Below are 19,165 nucleotides of genomic sequence, written 5' to 3' on the forward strand. Positions count from 1 at the left end.
GTAGTGTGGGAGTGGAAGGAGCCAGGCTGGCAGGCAGGAGGCAGGTTGAAGCCCTGCATCCACCATCCATGAGCTGGGCGACTTGAGAGAGCTCACAGCTGTCTGGGCTTCTTCTGTAAGTGAGGGAGCTGGGCACCGTCCTCTCTAAAGTTCCTCCAGGCTCAGAATGTCCTTGACCAAGAAGAAGACCCAGGGACCCTGACATTTCCCACACTCCCACCTCACCCAGCCCACTGCTCACCACACTCAGGAGCATCCTGTCTGCTTTGAAGGTCTGCTTTTGTTGTGTTTTTGTCTTTAACATCTTTCCTGAGTTACTATTGACATTTTTTTTTAATTTTTTTTTCAACGTTTATTTATTTTGGGGACAGAGAGAGAGCATGAACGGGGGAGGGGCAGAGAGAGAGGGAGACACAGAATGGGAAGCAGGCTCCAGGCTCTGAGCCATCAGCCCAGAGCTTGACGCGGGGCTCGAACTCACGGACCGCGAGATCGTGACCTGGCTGAAGTCGGAAGCTTAACCGACTGCGCCACCCAGGCGCCCCAACTATTGACATTTAACACACTTCACATAAATTGTACAATTTGATGAGTTTTCACTTTAATATATACCCATGACACCATCGCCATACTCAAAATAATGAACATCATTCCCATCATTCCCCAAATTTCTTCATGCCCTTTGTAACCTCTCCCTCCTCTCCTCTCTCCCCGGCACCCACTTATTTGCTTTCTATCACTGGAGACTAGTTTTCCAGAATTTTATATAAATGGAATCCTAATTATACACTCTCTATTGTCTGCCTTCAATAGTCCCTTTTTACTATTGAGTAGTATTCCACTACATGGATATACCACAATTTGTTTACACATGCAACTGTTGCCTGACATTTGGATTATTTCCAGTTTGAGACTGTTACAAATACATTTCCTATAACCATCTGTGTACAAATCTTTGCATAGACGTTTACTTTTTTTTTTAAGATTTTTGTTTTTTAAAGTAATCTGTACACCCAATGTGGGGCTTAAACTCACAATTCCAAGATCAAGAGTTGCATGCTCTATCCACTGAGCCAGCCAGGTGCCCCTAGACCTTTGCTTTTATTTCTCTTGGGTAAATACCTAGGAATGAAATTGCCAGGTCATGTGATAAGTATATGTTTAACTTTTAAGAAACTGCTGAGTTGTTCCCAAAAGAGTTGTGTGTTGGCCCCTCCCACCAGCAGTGTGTGGGAGGGCCAGCCGCTTCGCAGAGCATCTGGTTTAGTGGGCAGGAGAGGAGGCTCAGACATGAGGCTTGGGCCTCTCTGTCCTGCCCTTCCAACCACTGTGGTGACTTGGTCAGTCCCCAGTTGTGAGTGCCTGGACAGAGGAGCTGAGACTAGGTAACTCTCTATGCAGTGCTCACTCAACTAAACTTTAGTAAAGATAGTTATGAGGATTTGTGTACCTTCATGGTACAAGACCATATCCCCTGACTGCCCAAGAAGTCTTACACAAATTCTGTGTCATTCCCTGGACTCCCAATTGTGGTGCTTCTGAGGATACTGTTTCAGAAGAAGCACAGGCCCCACTCTGTACCAGATAGGGATTAGCTGCCCTATCTGGGCTCCAGGGCAGACTCTGTGGCCCCAAATAGGCATGCGTGCTATTATCCCCATCCCCTCTGCCTCACACAGACTGCCAGAGCCTCTGCAGCAGTTGGGCAACCTTGTGGCTCTGACCAGCGCCTGTGGACCGCCTCTTGGGGTCAGGGACACCCAGAGTTGCATCCCATTACCATAGCATGGAGCAAGAGTTTTGCAATAGCAGTTCCTGCCCTGGAGAGCTGGTAAGAACTTCTCCTTAGCAAAAGCTACAACAAGGTGAGGGGCACGGAATGGAGGGAGTGGAGGGGGGCAGGGCTGGGGCTCTGGAGCAATCAGGGCAATAGAACCACCCCTACCCTAAAGGACAGCGATCCCTTGTTAAGGATTAGATTTGCTCAGATACTTTTATTAGGTTCTTACTATAGTGGACGACATCATGTTCTAGTTGAACTCCAGTGTCAAGTTCAGGCCTGCCTGATGAACTGATGGGAGGGAAGAGAGGTAGCAGAAGCCAATGTTCAAAGAGAAGGCAAGATGCTCCTGGACAAGAACTCATCAGAAGGAAATCAGGGGCCAGAAATGGGGCAGCTTGACCTTCTCCCCGTTTGGGTGGGATGGAAGGGCTATGCTGACGACCAGTCTCTAGCTCAACACTGCCCCCCAAAGAGTCCACACCAACTCCAATGAAGAGCACAAAAGCTCCACAAAGACATTAGAAGAGCTTGTTAGACCTTGGGGAATCCTCTGGCAGAAGGTTCCACAAGGGTCACCAAGGGTACCGGTCCTTCAGCAGTGACTCCAGCACACGTGTCTAGCGCAGCAGCACGCACAGGAGCGCCCGGGAGACATTCCCAACAGACCCCCTCAAAATTCCTGGAGAATACCTTACAGGGGGATGAAGCCCTGAATGAGCACAGAGGGTTTAAGCCAGTGCTATTTGGGGTTACTGCTATTGATGTGACTATTGACTATTACTGCTATTGATGTGGTGGGAAATTTTGGCAACATAATTATTTCTTTCAATTAGATGTCATTCAGATCCTCCAATGTACATCAATCCCCCTACTTTGTCAAATATATATATATATATACATATATATGTATATAATATATATAGTCTGTATATATTTATTTATGTTTATATTTTTATATGTATATTACTTATTATATATAAAATCCCTGCTTTTTTTTTTCAACGTGTTTTTTTTTTTTTTAATTTATTTTTGGGACAGAGAGAGACAGAGCATGAACGGGGGAGGGGCAGAGAGCGAGGGAGACACAGAATCGGAAGCAGGCTCCAGGCTCTGAGCCATCAGCCCAGAGCCCGACGCGGGGCTCGAACTCACGGACCGCGAGATCGTGACCTGGCTGAAGTCGGACGCTCAACCGACTGCGCCACCCAGGCACCCCTAAAATCCCTGCTTTGAAGAACCTCACAGTGGGGAGGAGGGAGCAGCCAGAGATTACAAAACCCCTAACTGAAGCCATGATAGAGGTAAGCCTAAGGGTGTGGACAACACAGAAAGGGCTGCATTCCATACAGGTCATGACTGGGCTGAATCTAAAAGGGAAAAGGAGAGGTGCCTGGGTGGCTCAGTTAGCTAAGCATCTGACTCTTGATTTCCACTCAGGTCACGATCTCAAGGCTTGTGAGTTCGAGCCCTGCGTCAGGCTCTGTGCTGATGGTGTGGAGCCTGCTTGGGATTCTCTCTCTGTCCCCACCCTACTTGTGTGCACTCTCTCTCAAAATAGGTAAACTTTAGGGGCGCCTGGGTGGCACAGCCGGTTAAGCGTCCGACTTCAGCCAGGTCACGATCTCGCGGTCCGTGAGTTCAAGCCCCGCGTCGGGCTCTGGGCTGATGGCTCGGGGCCTGGAGCCTGTTTCTGATTCTGTGTCTCCCTCTCTCTCTGCCCCTCCCTCATTCATGCTCTGTCTCTCTCTGTCCCAAAAATAAATAAACGTTGAAAATAAGTAAACTTTAAAAAAAATTTTAATTTTCTAATGTTTACTTTTCAGAGAGAAAAAGAGACAGACAGAGTAAGAGGGGGAGGGGCAGAGAGAGAGAGAGAGAGAGAGAGAGAGAGACACGCAGATTATGAAGCAGTCTCCAGGCTCTGAGCTGTAGGCACAGAGCCCAACATGGGGCTCAAACTTGCAAACTGCGAGATCATGACCCAAGCCGAAGTTGGATGCTTAACTGACTGACCCACCCAGGCACCCCAAACTTAAAAAACTTTTTAAAGGAAAATGGACAGTTGACCAGACCAAGAGGGTAAGGAAGAACCTTCCAAGGGGAAGGGAAATGCATGCCAGGCTCTGTGGGGGAACCAAACAGATCTTTGGGGAACTGCAAGTAGTTCCCTGTGGCTGTAGTTAAGGGGTCAGGGGGATGTGGCCAGCAACAAAGCTGGAGAAGTACACAAGGTCACATGCAGGGGCACCAGTTGCCCATAATCGGGAGATGGGCTCTACCTGAGGTCAATGGGGGTCCTCCAAGGGTTTTAAAAGGAAAAGAACATGATCAAATTCACACTTTTGGAAGATGGTCCTGAGAGCAGAGTAGAGGATGGTTTGAAGGGGAAAGATTTGAGGCCGAGATCACTTAGGAGAATAGTTGTAGCTGTCGTGGTGGTGGGGACGGTGATCTAGTGGTATTGGTGATTAGTAGTGGTAGGAACAGCAGTAGCAAACGGTGCCAAGCACCATTCCAAGTGCTTTATAAATATAGACTCATTTAATCTGCATGGCAACACTCTAACATGCAGTAGGTGTTTTCAACAGCCCCATTTTCCAGATGATGAGACCGAGACCCAGTGAGACTAAATAACCTCCCCAAGGTCTACAGTCCAGCTCCAGAATCCACAGCTATTGCATGAGGACTGCGGTGTTGCCTAACACTGTCAGTGAAGATGGCGATAATCAAGAGATGCTAAAGAGATAGCCTCTGAGACAGGGGTGTGCGAGGGGCGGGCCGTTCCGGTTGGGCAGATGCCCGGCTAGGAGGGCGGGGTCAGAATTCCACGAGACTGGTTTTCTACCTGCTCAGCTTGCAACACCTGTGGAGCCTCAGCAGAAATTTCAAGAGGTGGCCCCGTGAGGAGTTGGAGCTTAGGCGAGAAGTGCAGGAGGCGAGTCAGGAGCAAAAGGTATGGGAGATCCTGGCCCTTACTGGGTGGTCATTGAAGCCAAAGGGGGCAGGTGGGCTGGCCTGGGGAGGGCAGGGAGAGAGGAGGACCCAGGCAGAGCCCAGAGGAACATCCAGATTTGAGGAATGAATTGAGAAACAATGCCCCAAAGTAAGATGAAGAGAGGTGCAGGAGAAATAAAAAAAGAATGAGGTCAGGGGGATTAAGTGCTACAGAGGTTAAATAAGACTTGAACAATAACCATTTCACTATAAATACAGTTACAGGGCATGCAATGGTGGGGGGGGGGATATTTTAACATAATTGGCAGACATGAGTAGATGGGGTAAGGGGCCCTTTTGTAAACTGACAACGGGAGAATAAATTGATACAGTCTTTTTCTTGAAGTATGGTTGACATATAATGTTATATTACTTTCAGGCGTACAACACGGTGGTGTGGACAATTCTGTACATCACGCCCTGCTCATCACGGTAAGTAGAGCCCCCGTAAGCTGGTACAGCCTTATCAAAATTTAAACATGCACAGATATGACCCAGCAAAATTATAATTAAGTCACACATACAATCATACAAGTTCCCAAAGACCTGCGCCCAAAGATGCTCGTAGCAAAATTTAAATATTCGTCCATAAGGTAATTATCGAATAAATCGTGATACATCCGCACCACGGGCCAGTGTCTGTCACTGAAAAGAGAAAGACGGATCTACATGCACCGATGTGTTAATAGGTCCGCGACAGCCTATTAAGGTGCAGGATGGTACATGTAGTTAACTATCACTTGTTTTAGGGAAGGAAGGAAGGAAAACATGCTTGTATATGCATGGGGAAAAGTCTGGAAAGATGGACACAAGGTATATGTGAATCTAAGGACGGAAAGAGTCCTTCCTGTTTGACTTCAGATGCTTCTGTGGTGCCTCTATTCTTTACCATAGTCCTGCTTTGTTTTTCCAATATTAAAGTGGCTTGATTTCAGAAAAGGGCTTATTGGAGGCCGTGGCCTGAGGTCATTGGTAATGTTGGCAAGAGCTGCGTCAGCAGAGCGGTGGGAAGGGAGCTAGCTACAGCGGGCTGAGCGGTGAACAAGAGGTGGCGAGGTGAAGACAGTCCCCGCTTTCTCCAGAAGTCTGCCTGCGAGGAGGGCGCTAGGGGAGTGGTAGCCGGAGGGGTCCTCCGACAGAGGGAGGGTGAGCTCAGGGAAAGGGATGGGGGGTGGGGCAGAGAGGCCAGGAGGCAGGACCCTCGAGGATGTGAGAGGCAGTGTGTTCCACAGACAGTGCAGGAATTTACCAGAAAGAGAAGGAGGGACACTTCTCACGCTGACTCTACAAGGAAGGAAGAAGGTGTGCAACCAGGGCACGCAAGCCTGTTCACGGGGACCGGGGTCGCCCGCATCTTCCTTGTAAAGAAGGAGGTGCAGTTTCCGCACGCTCAGCGACAGAGGTAGACTAGGCATACTTCCACCTTCAGACTGGCAGGCTCCTCCAGCAGCCATTAGACTTTCAGGTAGGCATGAAAATCCCCAGCGCTCATCACAGAATCTCCAGGCGGATCCTGGGCCTGGAGTCAGAGTCTCCGGACAGACCTCATTCCTCCGAGGGAACTCTCCCCCTGGCGGGCCTCCTGGAATTCACCCTGGGCAACTCCAGGTTCGAGGTTTCCCCATAAAGTCCACTTCACTCTTTTTCCTGTCCGACAGCCCTGACTGCTTCCAGCCCTGAGTCACAGAGGAGGTACCAGTGACCACTCCAATCACAACAGCAGCTGTAGTGGCGACAGCAGGTAAGTGAGTGTTCGGGCTGAGGGCCGCTGGGGGCATTTTTCTGATGGACGTGACTTTGAAACTTCAGTCTCCTCCACGGAGCCCCCGAGAACCGGGGTGATGAGTTTTCGAGCTAAAGCTAACAAAATCTTCACCCGGACAGCATATGGTACAAAAGAACTTACTGCAAGTGTGAGACACTCTGTATCTGCACCGTCCAACGTGATAGCCACGCGTGGCTCTTGAACCCTTGAAAGATGGCTGCTATGACTGAGGAACTAAATGTTTTGTTTCACTTTAACTCATGTTAAGTAGCTCCATGTGTCTAGTGGCTCTCGTACTGGACAATGCAGATCTAGAACAATCGCCTCATTTTCCAACGGGCCACGTCAAGGCCCAGAGAGAATTGACTTGTCTTAGTTCACCCTGACCATCAGCAGCAGAACCAGCCTGTTCTTTCTTCACCCCAACATCCATATGCAGGTGGTGGTTTCAGGGGAAATGAAATCAACCCGATGGACGTCAAGAAGCTGGCAGGTGGGGAAATGTCAAATCTGGGCTCCCCCTACGGGGCGCCTGGGTGGCTCAGTCGGTTAAGCGGCCGACTTCAGCTCAGGTCATGATCTCGCGGTCGGTGAGTTCGAGCCCTGCATTGGGCTCTGTGCCGACAGCTCAGAGCCTGGAGCCTGCTTCGGATTCTGTGTCTCCCTCTCTCTCTGACCCTCCCCCGTTCATGCTCTGTCTCTCTCTGTCTCAAAAATAAATAAACATTAAAAAAAATTTTTTTTTAAATCTGGGCTCCCCTTTCGACACCTTTTCATTTAGTTGTCTGGGACAGAGAGGTACCTAACAGAGCTCAGAAACCGGAGGCTAGCATCCGGCCCCTTGTTAACAGTGGAAAGAATACAGGATTTAAGGTCCGGTAAAAAAACATTGCTTAAAAATTGTTTAAGGGGCACCTGGGTGGCTCAGTCAGATGAGCGTCCAACTTCAGCTCAGGTCATGATCTCGCAGTTCGTGAGTCCAAGCCCCACACTGGGCTCACTGCTGTCAGCCTGTCAGCACAGAGCCCACTTCAGATCCTCTGTCCCCCTCTCTCTGTCCTTCCCCACTTGCACTCTCCCAAAAATAAATAAATTTTTTTTAAAAATTGTTTAAAACCCAGTTCCCTGCGTCACTCTGTCGAAGTTGCTTAACTCCCAGAGTCCAGTTTCCTCATTCACCAAATGTGTACTTCATGGGTTTGTTGAGAGGATTAAATGTACAGATTCTTTTTTTTTTTTAAGATTTTATGTTTAAGTACTCTTCACACCCAACATGGGGTTCAAACTCACAACCCTGAGATCAAGAGTTGTTTACTCCACTGTCTGAGCCAGCCAGGCGCCCCTAAAATACAAATTCTGGAAAGCACTTTTCCCAGGAGCTGGACCCTGGTAGGCACTCAACATTATAGCTAATGTGACTATTGTTATCCAGGTCAGAGAAAGTGAAGATGTACATCAGAGTCAGCCTGGAAAGCCTACCCGCTGCTTTTCCTTGCTTGGGGGTATAGTGGAGAGACGTCATCGTATAGTTGATACACTATTTCAGTAATAAAGATCACAATGATAGGGGCGCCTGGGTGGCTCACTCGGTTAAGCGTCTGACTTCGGCTCAGGCATGATCTCACAGTCTGTGAGTTCGAGCCCCGCTTCGTGCTCTGTGCCGACAGCTCAGAGCTTAGAGCCTGCTTCGGATTCTGTGTCTCCCTCTCTCTCTGTCCCTCCCCTGCTCACGCTCTGTCTCTCTCTCTCTCTCAAAAATAAATAAACATGAAAAAAAAATTTTTTTAAGAGGACAAAGGCTAACATCACGCTTTCTGTACGTCTTAAGAATTTTACGGGTAATTCTTCAGTCAATCCTCAGGACAACCTGACAAGTTAGATGCTATCATTGGTCTCATCTTACAGATGAGTAAACTGAGACTTGGAAAGGAAAAGTCACTTGCCTAGAGCTGCTCGGCCAGCAGAATCCTTATCCTGCTTTCATGTTCCTCTCTCCGTGTATAACGAGCTTCTGTCTGGTTTTGGCATCACCCGGTCAGGAGTCACTGCGTTCTTCTCCAGCATGGGAAAGGGAAGGGTGACGAAGAATGTGTGCTAAACAGTTGGACTCAGAGGTTCTTTTGTAGGGGCAGGCAGCCTGGGTGAGTCTGCTGCAGGCTTTGAGAATATTCTGCAGGGACACACAGACTAAGAGGCTAGGGTAAGGCGTAGTGGAGGGGATGGGGTGGGGTGGGGGCTTGGGAGGGAGCCGTGAATTTGTGTTCACTGCTCTGCCCGTGTTCATCCTTTCCATTGTAATCGATAGCCAATGTGACAAAACCCGTTCCTAGTGCCACCCAACACTGCTTTCAACACTGTTTGGACTTGGATACGTTGTTAATTTTTCCCGAAAGGCTTTCTTTCCAAATCCGATGGTCTTGGCTCCAAAGACGGTAGCTACGGCAGAGCCAATCCCAAGTGTACAAGCCGAGAAAGAATCGCAATGCCCTTAGAGGAGCCCCTGGTCAGGGCAGATGGTTGGGCAGGGAGGTGAAAGACAAGAGAGTGGGGTCCCCCCTTGGGGGTGGGAGTTCTCACAAGGATGTGACATGGAGAAGGAATCTGTGAGGCTTTAAGGGTTCCTGGGGTCAATGGGATGGGACAGGAGGCAGGAGGAAACAATCTCTGGCGTCTTCATGAGTCACTCTCCTTTGAGATGTGAAAGAGGTTCATGAGCCAGGAGCTGCCAGAGGCAGCTGGAGTGTGGAGAGAGTCAGACAAGGCAGCTGAAAGAACCAGGGGCTGCTGAGACCAGGGCAAAGGTGAGATAAACCCATGCTGTCCTGGGCAAACCGCTGCCTTTGTGTGGGCCTCAATTGCCTCATCTGTGAAATGGAAAAGATTGTCTAGAAAACACCATATGTCCCTTACCAATATGGGACTCTACCGGTCCAGAAAATTACTTGTGATCCAAGAGCTGACCTGGGAATTAATTATTCAAGTTATCAAAAGTATCCAGCACCCTGAGGACTCCACCCTAGAATTGAGCAATCTAAATCCTCCGCTCACTTCCTCCACTGTGTTCTCACCACAGCCGCCCTGTCAGTCAGGCACATCTGCCCTCCTGGACGCATCGCATTGTACAGGTGAAAGTCCCAGACTCCTGGTAAGTCTTGGAACACCTACCCTCTCACCTTCCAGAATGTTTCTGTTCTCTATTCTTCTTAACACCCAGCCTCTGTTTATCCCAGACACCTCTCCCCACCCTGGGTGGGCTTTATCCATTTTTAGGCCTCCCTGCCCCAAAGGGAGAGCTTCTGCCCTTCATCCCTACACCTCTCTCCAACAACCACTTAGGGCAACTCTCTTCACACCCCCTTCCCTTCCTAACTCAGTGAGCTCTCCTGCTTTGGCCAGGATTGGGTCTGAGGAAGGGACAGACATTGCTGAGTTCCACCCCCCACCCCGTCCACTATATTAAATGCAAATATGTGTGGATTATATTTATAGAGAGAAAAAATGCTAAAATTGTATTGAGATGATTGAATTTTCCATTGCTGTTGAAAAGATTGCCTTCAATGTTTGGGATCTTATAAATGTCTCCATTTTATAGCATTTTCATAAAATAAATTGGATTCATCCCATCTGTGGAGTTTTTTTTTTTTTTTTGACGTTTATTTATTTTTGAGACATAGACAGAGCATGAATGGGGGAGGGTCAGAGAGAGAGGGAGACACAGAATCTGAAACAGGCTCCAGGCTCTGAGCTGTCAGCACAGAGCCCGATGCGGGGCTCGAACTCACGGAGTGTGAGATCATGACCTGAGCCGAAGTCGGTCGCCCAACCGCCTGAGCCACCCAGGCGCCCCTCATCTGTGGAGTTTCTGAACGGCCATGATTCATCAAGGGTATGGCCATCTCACTCAATGAGGGAGTCTCCTGCTTGTTCACCGAGAACAGGACTGGGTGGTCAGTAGCAGCTAGCCAGTTCAAAGGCGTTTGGTTTATCATTCCTGCAAGGGCTGTAGATTTCATTCTGGGTCTACAGAATAGCTAAGAAAGCACTGCACAAAACAGCAAATGATGGGAATCAACCGTATACAGTCTGACTTCATGAGATCTTGAGAACTTAGCTTAGAAGTATATTTAATATATGAGGTATATATTTTTTTTCATGAAGCAGGTCTGTAGACTGTAAGTAGCATGTGGAATCCTTGGCTGCAGCACTTGTAGGCTCTGTGACCCTGGGCTGGTTTTTGTGCCTCTCTGGGCCTCTCTTCTCATCTGTAAACAGGGGCTAATCATATCTATTTGTAACCATCAAGGGAGATCACGTACCTATGAGGCACAAAGCAGATCTCAGATATGTTAACTCCCTTCCCTTAGTTTCTCCCTTTAACTGTCAAAACATCCTCCCTAGAGATTGGTAAATTGAAAACCCAACAGGCAACAACAAACCTCGTCCCCCCCCCCCCATCCCCCAGTGGCTGGGGGACATTGCCCTGGCCTGGTTCTCTTTCCCGAGTTCTCTACCTTCTATCCTGATTTGCGGGGTCTCCCTCTGGACCCTCCAACTGACACTTTGTGGAAGTACAGCTGAGCACTGGATTATCCAGAATGAGGGCATATCTGTGAAATATACTTGACTGCTGCCTGTCCTGTCCTGATAGGGAAGTTTCTGTGGCCATTGTAGCCCTGTCTTCTCACAGCCAATGCTCATAACTGGGGGGAGGAAGGGGTCTCCTCTGTGGGCACAAGTTCTGCATCCACTTTCAAAAATGGGCCTTCTCTTATGTCACTTGTTTCCCTTGAGAGCACCTTTGATCATCAGTTCCCAGAGGCGACCTACCCTTGACCTTGTGACTTCCTTGGATGTGACCCTGGGATAAACATGCTCTTGACTATGGGACTGCAGAGCCAATGACTTGCAGGTCTTGCCAACAACCATGGCTGAGCCAGCTGTACCATCTGCCTATCCCACAACCACCTTCTCCTCCTGGCCAGACAGGGCACCACCACCAGCACAGACTGATCGAATCTGCTCTGTGCGTGGTCTCCATGGGCGAAGAGGCTAACTTAACTGACCTCCATCATCTAGGCAAGAAAGTAATAACCTCTCAGGAAAGTGAAGGCTAAGAATTCTGTCACTCTAGGGGAAAGGGCATTACCTTTCTGGTGTCTCTTATCCCTACCCAGCTTTCTTCTTTACTATGTGTGATTGACAATAACAGACTTTCTTCCGTTAAAGAGAAAAGCTCCCTGGGAGTTTCATTGTTGATGCTATTGTTTTACTATTTGTATTTGCTTTTCAATGTACTTGCCCTTTGGCTATTTTTTTTCTGGTTGAGATATAATTCACACACTGTCAAAGTCACCCACTTCCAATGTACAACCAGTGATTCTTAATATATGCACAAAGTTATACAATCATCACCACTGTCTGATTCCTGAACACTTTCATCACCTTGAAAAGAGAGCCTGTACTCATTAATATTCCCCTCCCTCCAGCCCCTGGCAACCACAGATCTGCTTTCTGTCTTTACTGATTTGCCTATTCCTTCATACATGGATTCATCCAGTATGAAGCCTTTTATGTCTGACTTTTTTGACTTGGAATAATGTTTTCAAGATTCACTCACGTTGTAGCATAGATCAGTACTTCATTTCTTTTTGTGGTTGAATAATATTGCCTTGTTTGTATAGACCACAATTTGTTTATCCTTTAATTGGATGATGGACATTTGGATTGTTTCCACTTTTTGGCTATTATGCTGCTATGAACATCTGTGTACAACTTTTTGTGTGGACATATGTTTTCAATTCCCTTGGGTACATGTCTAGAAGTAAAATTGCTGGGTCATTGGTAACTGTGTTTAACTTTTTGAACAACTGCCAGACTGTTTTCCAAGGTAGCTGCACCATGTTACATTCCCACTTACAATATATGAGGGGTCCAATTTCTCCACATCCTTGTCAACATCATTGCTGTCCATCTTGTTTTATTATGATGATCCTAGTTAGTATTGAAGTAATTCCAGAACCATTTACTTTATGTTTTTTCTCTTTGACACTGGTTCCATTTTGAGGTGGGTCACAGACTTGCATATGGTCACAGGATGGTGATACCTCGGTATAAAGAAATGGCACAATGGTGACATATTTTGTGGTTCAAAAGCAACTAATTTGGTTGCTAGTCTATTTTAATTTACTTCCTGTTTGAAAACTGGGTTCATATTTCAGAGTGACTGCAGCTTCCTCCAGAGGCAGGCTTTGGGCTATCCCCATAACAAGGGCAGAGCCAAGAGAAGTGGGTTTACCTGGGGAGAGTCTGGGGGTGCTGGGGAGTCAATGATGGTCGTAGGCACTCCCTAGCAGGACAGAGAGTATCCCCACCAGAACTGGAAAGCCACCAAAACAAGGATAGTGTGTCTCCACCTGTCTTCTCTGCTTCCTGCTGCCTCTGCTCCTCGTGCTGGGAGCACGCTGGCTTTCTCTGCTCACCTCTGCATGACACAATATGGCTCCTTAGAGCTCCCAAGACACTCTGTTTCATTGCCACCCACTTGGAGAATCAATCAGCCACCTGCTTAGGATTTTTAATATATTTTTTTCCAAACTACACAAATACTCCCACTGCAGGTCTCCTACATTCTGAAAGGAAAATACTGGGCTGTACTGAGTAAACTCTCCTTCTTCTAGCTCAAGTATCTTGCAACTGTATGCTGTTACCGCTAAATCTGTTTCCCCGCACACTTCTTTTAAATAACTTTCAAAAAGTTGGACAAAGGGCTTCCTCCCTCAGCTTTATAGTCAAACCTTGATCTTTTTCTAGTGGTCAAATCCAACTGGATTGCCTGCTTCATCCCCCAGATCAAGAACTAAATGGTACCTCATGTTTCTGACATTAAATTCAGCCTCAACAGCCAGACATGCTCACCACTGAAGAATCCAAGACATGCTCTATAGGGATTATTTGAAGGGAAGTTTCAACAATGTTTTGGGTGATGGTGGTGTCGTGGAAAGTGCTCAGAACCTCTCTGGCTTTGAAGGGAACTATACTCTTCATGCAATGTACCACTTATCACTAAGTAAATGAGTCTCAAAACCCTAGAGCCACTATTTCCTAACATGAAACTTGCTTGCATGTAATATACAAGCCAAAGCGAAGAGTCAGAGGTTTATGGGCAAACAGGCTAGAGTCTGGGGAGATGTTCCTGTGCAGTAACTCTCACCTCTCTTCTCTAGGCCAGGATTTAAGTTTGCCTCAAATATGGAAGTAGACTGGGATAATTACAGCTTGGAAGATCTCTTCGACATGGAAAATTATAGTTACTACACTGACCTGCCCACTATTCTGTCAGACTCTGCCCCATGCAGGCCAGAATCTCTGGAAATCAATCAGTATGCCATGGTGGTCATCTATGCCCTGGTCTTCGTGCTCAGCCTGCTGGGAAACTCCTTAGTGATACTGGTTGTCTTATATAGTCGGGTGTGTCGTTCTGTCACTGATGTCTACCTGCTGAATCTGGCCATAGCCGACTTGCTCTTTGCCCTGACCTTACCTATCTGGGCTGCCTCCAAGGCAAAGGGCTGGATCTTTGGCACAGCCCTTTGCAAGGTGGTCTCGCTCCTGAAAGAAATCAACTTCTACAGCAGCATCCTGCTGCTGGCCTGCATCAGCGTGGACCGCTACTTGGCCATTGTCCATGCCACACGCACACTGACTCAGAAGCGGCACTGGGTCAAGTTCATATGCTTAGGCATCTGGGCCCTGTCCCTGATCCTGTCCCTGCCCATCTTCATCTTCCGCAGGGCCATCTATCCCCCCTATTCCAGCCCAGTCTGCTATGAGGACATGGGTGCCAATACTACAAAATGGCGGATGGTGATGCGGGTCCTGCCCCAGACCTTTGGCTTCCTCCTGCCTTTGATGGTCATGCTATTTTGCTATGGACTCACCCTGCGCACGCTGTTTGAGGCCCACATGGGGCAGAAACACCGGGCCATGAGGGTCATCTTTGCTGTCGTGCTCATCTTCCTGCTCTGCTGGCTGCCCTACAACCTGGTCCTGATCGCAGACACCCTCATGAGGCTCCAGGCGATCAAAGAGACCTGTGAGCGCCGCAATGACATTGGCCGGGCCCTGGATGCCACCGAGATTCTGGGCTTCTTCCACAGCTGCCTCAATCCCATCATCTACGCCTTCATTGGCCAGAAGTTTCGCCATGGACTCATCAAGATCATGGCCATCCATGGCCTCATCAGCAAGGAGCACTTGTCCAAGGACAGCAGGCCTTCCTTTGTTGGCTCTTCTTCAGGGAACACTTCTACTACCTTCTAGGCCCCTGCCCCTGTTGCAGCCCCTCGGGGCTCCTCCCTTGCCATCAGCACCCCATTCTAAGCCTCACACCCACTGGCTGTCCACAGTCTCTATGTCAAGGCAGCCCCCGTTGTGGTTACAGGAAGTTACTGGGGTCACATCCTTATCAGGCCCTCCCTGTATGGTTGAGAAAGCCTGCCCTGCTGCCCCTCCCCTTACTGTAGTTGCTATGTCAGCTGCTAGAGCTCAGTCCATCCTACCACTGAGCCCATAGCACCCTGTCCCCTGAGACACTTAAAGACATTTAACAGACATTCTTTTAAGTGACTACAGAAAGTTCCCACCTTTGGGAGCCATTAGTGGCAAACAGCATTGGTTGCTGCCCCAACTCTCTCTTTCTTGCCTGTCAGCAAAGTCCAGTTCCCTTGAGAGAGGCCAAAAAGGACAGGTACTCCTTTCTAAGACTCCTTTTTGCTAGGAGTGGCCTTATCATTCACTTCTGACTAATAAGATTTAAGGGCATTAGTGTGCTGGTCAACCACTGTCCTGGGGAAAAAAAAGTCCTGATTTGTAGCATTTGCCAAGTTGCCTGGTGTAAATGCTCCACCGTGGCGATGTCAGGGGTGGTGGTGTTTAGCAACCAGCTCACAAAAATCTAGGAAATGTAATGATCTGCTTTCACAAGCAGGTACAAACTGGCTTCAGTGCACCATTGCTTAAGAGGAAGTCTGCTGGGACCGGAGGACTCCTGGGAAGTACTCCTGATTAAACACACACACACACACACACACACACACAGCCTTGGTTCTTGCCTTTAAATATGGTTGTAGGATATAATGTGACAAAGTGGCAAAAACTAAGTATGCCCAACATACTTAGGCAGATGGAGTCAAAGTATAAAAAGGACCCGAGAATGAAGAGCCCAGAAAGAAACCTAAGCATAAATGGTCAAATTGTTTTCAACAAGGGCGTCAAGACTCTTCAGTGGGGAAAGGATAGTCTTTCAACAAATGGTGCTGGGAAAACTATTCACGTGCACAAGAATGAACTTGGTCTCTTCTCTTACACTATACACAAAAGTTAACTGAAAATGGATCAACGACCTCAACAGGAGAGTTTCAATGATAAAACTCTTAGTAGAAACATAGAGGAAATATTTTATAACATTGGATTCGACAATGATTCCTTGGATATGACACCAAAAGCACAGGCAACAAAAGAATAAATAGATAAATTAGATTTCATCAAAGGTAAAACCTTATGTACGTCAAAGGGTACCATCAACAGAGTGGAAAGGGAAACCACGGAATGGAAGAAAATATTTGCAAATCATATATCTTATACAGGTTACTTTCCATGATATATAAAGAATTCCTACAATTCAACAACAACAGACAATAACAAGTGTTGGCAAGGATATGGAAAGCTGGTGGAACCCTCGTGCACTGTTGGTGGGAATGTGAAACGGTGCAGTTGCCGTGAGAAACAGTGCCTCAAAAGATGACACCTAGAATTACTATACGATCTGGCAATTCCATGTCTAAGTGTATACCCAAAAGAACTGAAAGCAGAGACTCAGATATTGGTACACCAGTGTTCATAGCAGCATTATACACGATAGCCAAGAGGGGAAAACAACCCAAGTGTCCTTCAGTGGATGATGGACAAACAAAATGTTGGATATACGTGCAATGGAATTTTGTCTTCAGTCTTAAAAAAGGAATGAAGTTCTGATACAGGCTACAACATGGATGAACCTTGAAAACATTACACTAAGCGAAATAAGCTAGACAGAAATAGCGTATGATTCTACTTATTGGAAGTACCGAGAAGAGTCAAGTTCATAGACGAAAAGTAAAATAACAGTTACCAGGAAATGGGGAGAGGAGAAAATGGGAAGTTATTGTTTAATGAGTACAGAATTCATTTGAGGAAGATGAAAGGTTCTGAAGATGGCTTGTGGTGATAGTTGTACAACAGTGTGGATGTGCTTAATGCCCCTAAACAGTACACTTAAAAATGGTAAAAATGGTAAATTCTATGTTATGTGTATTTTACTACAATGAAAAAAAAAAAAAAAAAACTAGTTCCCAAAAGACAAATTGTAGCCACTGAACCAGCCATGGAACCATCTACCAATAATTTCTTGTTAAGGGAGATAATTAAATGTCTTTTTTTATATATAAACCACTTTTAGTCGAGTATTTAATTACTTGCAACAAAAAGCATCCAAACTGGAAAGTCAGATAAGGGTGAGCAGAGGTCCTGAGTGTACATTTATTTACAATAAATAAACCCCTTTGCTGTTTATTGGACACACAGAGAGGATTGAAATAGAGATTGAGGCCAGCCTTTCTACCTCCTTCATCCTGAGCCCAAGCTTATTGTTGCTGTCATGTGTTATGGAAGGAAATGTGTCCCGGGGTCATCTAGTGCTTCTCGTGACTTTGGGTGAAACCATAGTCAAGAGTGTCAAGGATGGGATTAGAAAAGCCAAGTATGTTGACCAGATCAGCTAGACGGGGGAGCAGGAAGTCAGAGAGCTCTCCTGAGCCCAGTCAGCAACCCCTACTTCGAGTCTCACACAAAACGTACACTCACACATACACGTGCACACATACGCCCATCGTCCAGACTGGCAAAAGCACACTCTTGCAGCATGGGGAACTGATTTCCACACAAAACAAAGGCTTCAACTCACTGCTTTAGCAGTACTTATTAAGGGCCTGCCAGCCCAGGGCTCTGGAATATGGCAGAGCCTTCCCTGGCAGCCCTCCTGTTCACAGGCCTTGTCTCTGCAGGGGACAAGAGAGCTCTGAGCAGCTTGCTAAGGAAATAAGACGTCAAGGGGAGTTGAAGTGCGCAGTCCCCAACCTTTACCAGGTTCTGATCCCCTTCCTGTTACCAGCTCTCTGACCACTAAATCGGAGTCCTGAAAACAGGCCTCACCAGGGAGGCAGGAGCAAATCTCTTGAGCTGGAGTGTTCGAAGGGCATGTAACTAACACTCCCAACTCAGGAAAAGTGCAAACAGGATTAATCCAGGCAACGATTTATCCCTTGTTCTGAGCTCATTCTGTGCCAGGCACTGTGCTAAGCTCAGGTTCAGGCATGACCCATCGCGCTGGCCAAGCCTCCAGAGCAGCCTCTGATTCAGCAGGTGGGAAAGGCAGGTGAGCATGTATTTACTAGAGGGAACGCCCGAGTTGCCAGAGGGGCCGGTGGTGTTCTGACCTGGCACAGTGGATGGGCCAGATGGCTCCCTGAGATCATTGTCAGTGGGAAGTTTCACTCTGGTTCCGGGGCTCTGCTCTTCCTCCTATAACAAGGGCTCGAGGAAGCATGTTTCTCCAAGGAAAATAAGAGGATAAAACAAGCCCAGGAGCAATCAGGCAGAGACTCAGTTGCAATTAGGTGTCTGTTAATGTTTCTCTTTCTCACTCTCTCCCTCCCTCCTCCCTTGGCACAAGGAACTGACCGACCAAGCCATCACTAGGAGGAGGCAAATCCCGGGCCTGCCTTTGAGTTGTTGATTTCTTCCTTCCCTCCCAAGTTTCCAGGCCCGAGTCCCACTGGCAGGGCCCAGCTCCTTTTTTTTTTTTTTTTTTTTTTTTAAGGTTTATTTATTTTTGAGAGAGAGAGAGAGAGACAGAGTGCGAGCAGGGGGGGCGGGGCGGGGCGCAGAGAGAGAGGGAGACACAGAATCCGAAGCAGGCTCCAGGCTGGGAGCTGTCAGCACAGAGCCCGACGCGGGGCTCAAACTCACAAACAGAACAAACAGAACCGTGAGATCATGACCTGAACCGAAGTCAGACGCTTAACTGACTGAGCCACCCAGGCGTCCCTAGGGCCCAGCTCCTTTCTGTCTAGATCTGCCTGCTCCATCTAAGCAGGGGGACGAGGGGGGCGAGGGGGGCTCTTGCTTCTGGAGATATATTCCCCTACTTGCACGAACACCCTTTTTCTCTGTGGCCCAAGTTTATACCGCCTTCCTCCACAGCAACCCCTCCCCATTCTCTGCGGGATGGGCTCCCTCTGTTCATGAGATCAGGACAGCCTCCAGTCTCTCTTGGGTGACATAAAGAAGTACCTCCAGTTTGCACATCACATTGAAATTCATTGCATGCAGACCCACGTGGAAAACCATGCCACCACTGCCATAGTGGAGCCGGAGGCAACCTGGAGCCCCCCTCCCTCCCCGCCAACCCTTGCAGTACATAAATGAGGAAACTGAGGCCCGAACAAAGCAACTTCATCAAAATCTCATAGCTGGGTCAGAGTAGAGCTGCAATGAAAATTCCCAGTGTGGTTCGTTTTTTCAGATAT

The 19,165-nt window shown here is 47.7% G+C and overlaps 1 protein-coding gene across 7 annotated transcripts; it reads left to right on the forward strand.

The window, feature by feature from the left end:
• The first annotated feature begins 11 nt into the window (after positions 1-11).
• CXCR2 (C-X-C motif chemokine receptor 2) lies at positions 12-17,027 on the forward strand. Of its 7 annotated transcripts, XM_040476212.1 has the most exons (8): positions 12-115; positions 1,680-1,831; positions 3,019-3,084; positions 4,637-4,736; positions 5,157-5,209; positions 6,436-6,518; positions 9,616-9,687; positions 13,766-17,027. In XM_040476212.1, exon 8 carries the CDS (start codon positions 13,791-13,793, stop codon positions 14,859-14,861), a length of 1,071 nt encoding a protein of 356 aa, XP_040332146.1. In that variant the 5' UTR covers positions 12-115; positions 1,680-1,831; positions 3,019-3,084; positions 4,637-4,736; positions 5,157-5,209; positions 6,436-6,518; positions 9,616-9,687; positions 13,766-13,790; the 3' UTR covers positions 14,862-17,027. The 7 variants fall into 7 exon arrangements, with proteins under 7 accessions (XP_040332146.1, XP_040332151.1, XP_040332148.1 ...); XM_040476217.1 differs by lacking the exon at positions 9,616-9,687; XM_040476214.1 differs by lacking the exons at positions 12-115; positions 1,680-1,831; positions 3,019-3,084 and having other exon boundaries at positions 4,576-4,736.
• The last annotated feature ends 2,138 nt before the right edge of the window (positions 17,028-19,165 follow it).

Source organism: Herpailurus yagouaroundi, unplaced genomic scaffold, assembly GCF_014898765.1.
Source record: "Herpailurus yagouaroundi ecotype Mexico unplaced genomic scaffold, PumYag 140, whole genome shotgun sequence".
Classification (NCBI taxonomy): domain Eukaryota; kingdom Metazoa; phylum Chordata; class Mammalia; order Carnivora; family Felidae; genus Herpailurus; species Herpailurus yagouaroundi.

What these genes read in the sequence shown, in the direction of transcription:
- CXCR2 (XM_040476212.1), top strand. Translation starts at nt 13,791, where the DNA reads ATGGAAGTAGACTGGGATAATTACAGCTTGGAAGATCTCTTCGACATG.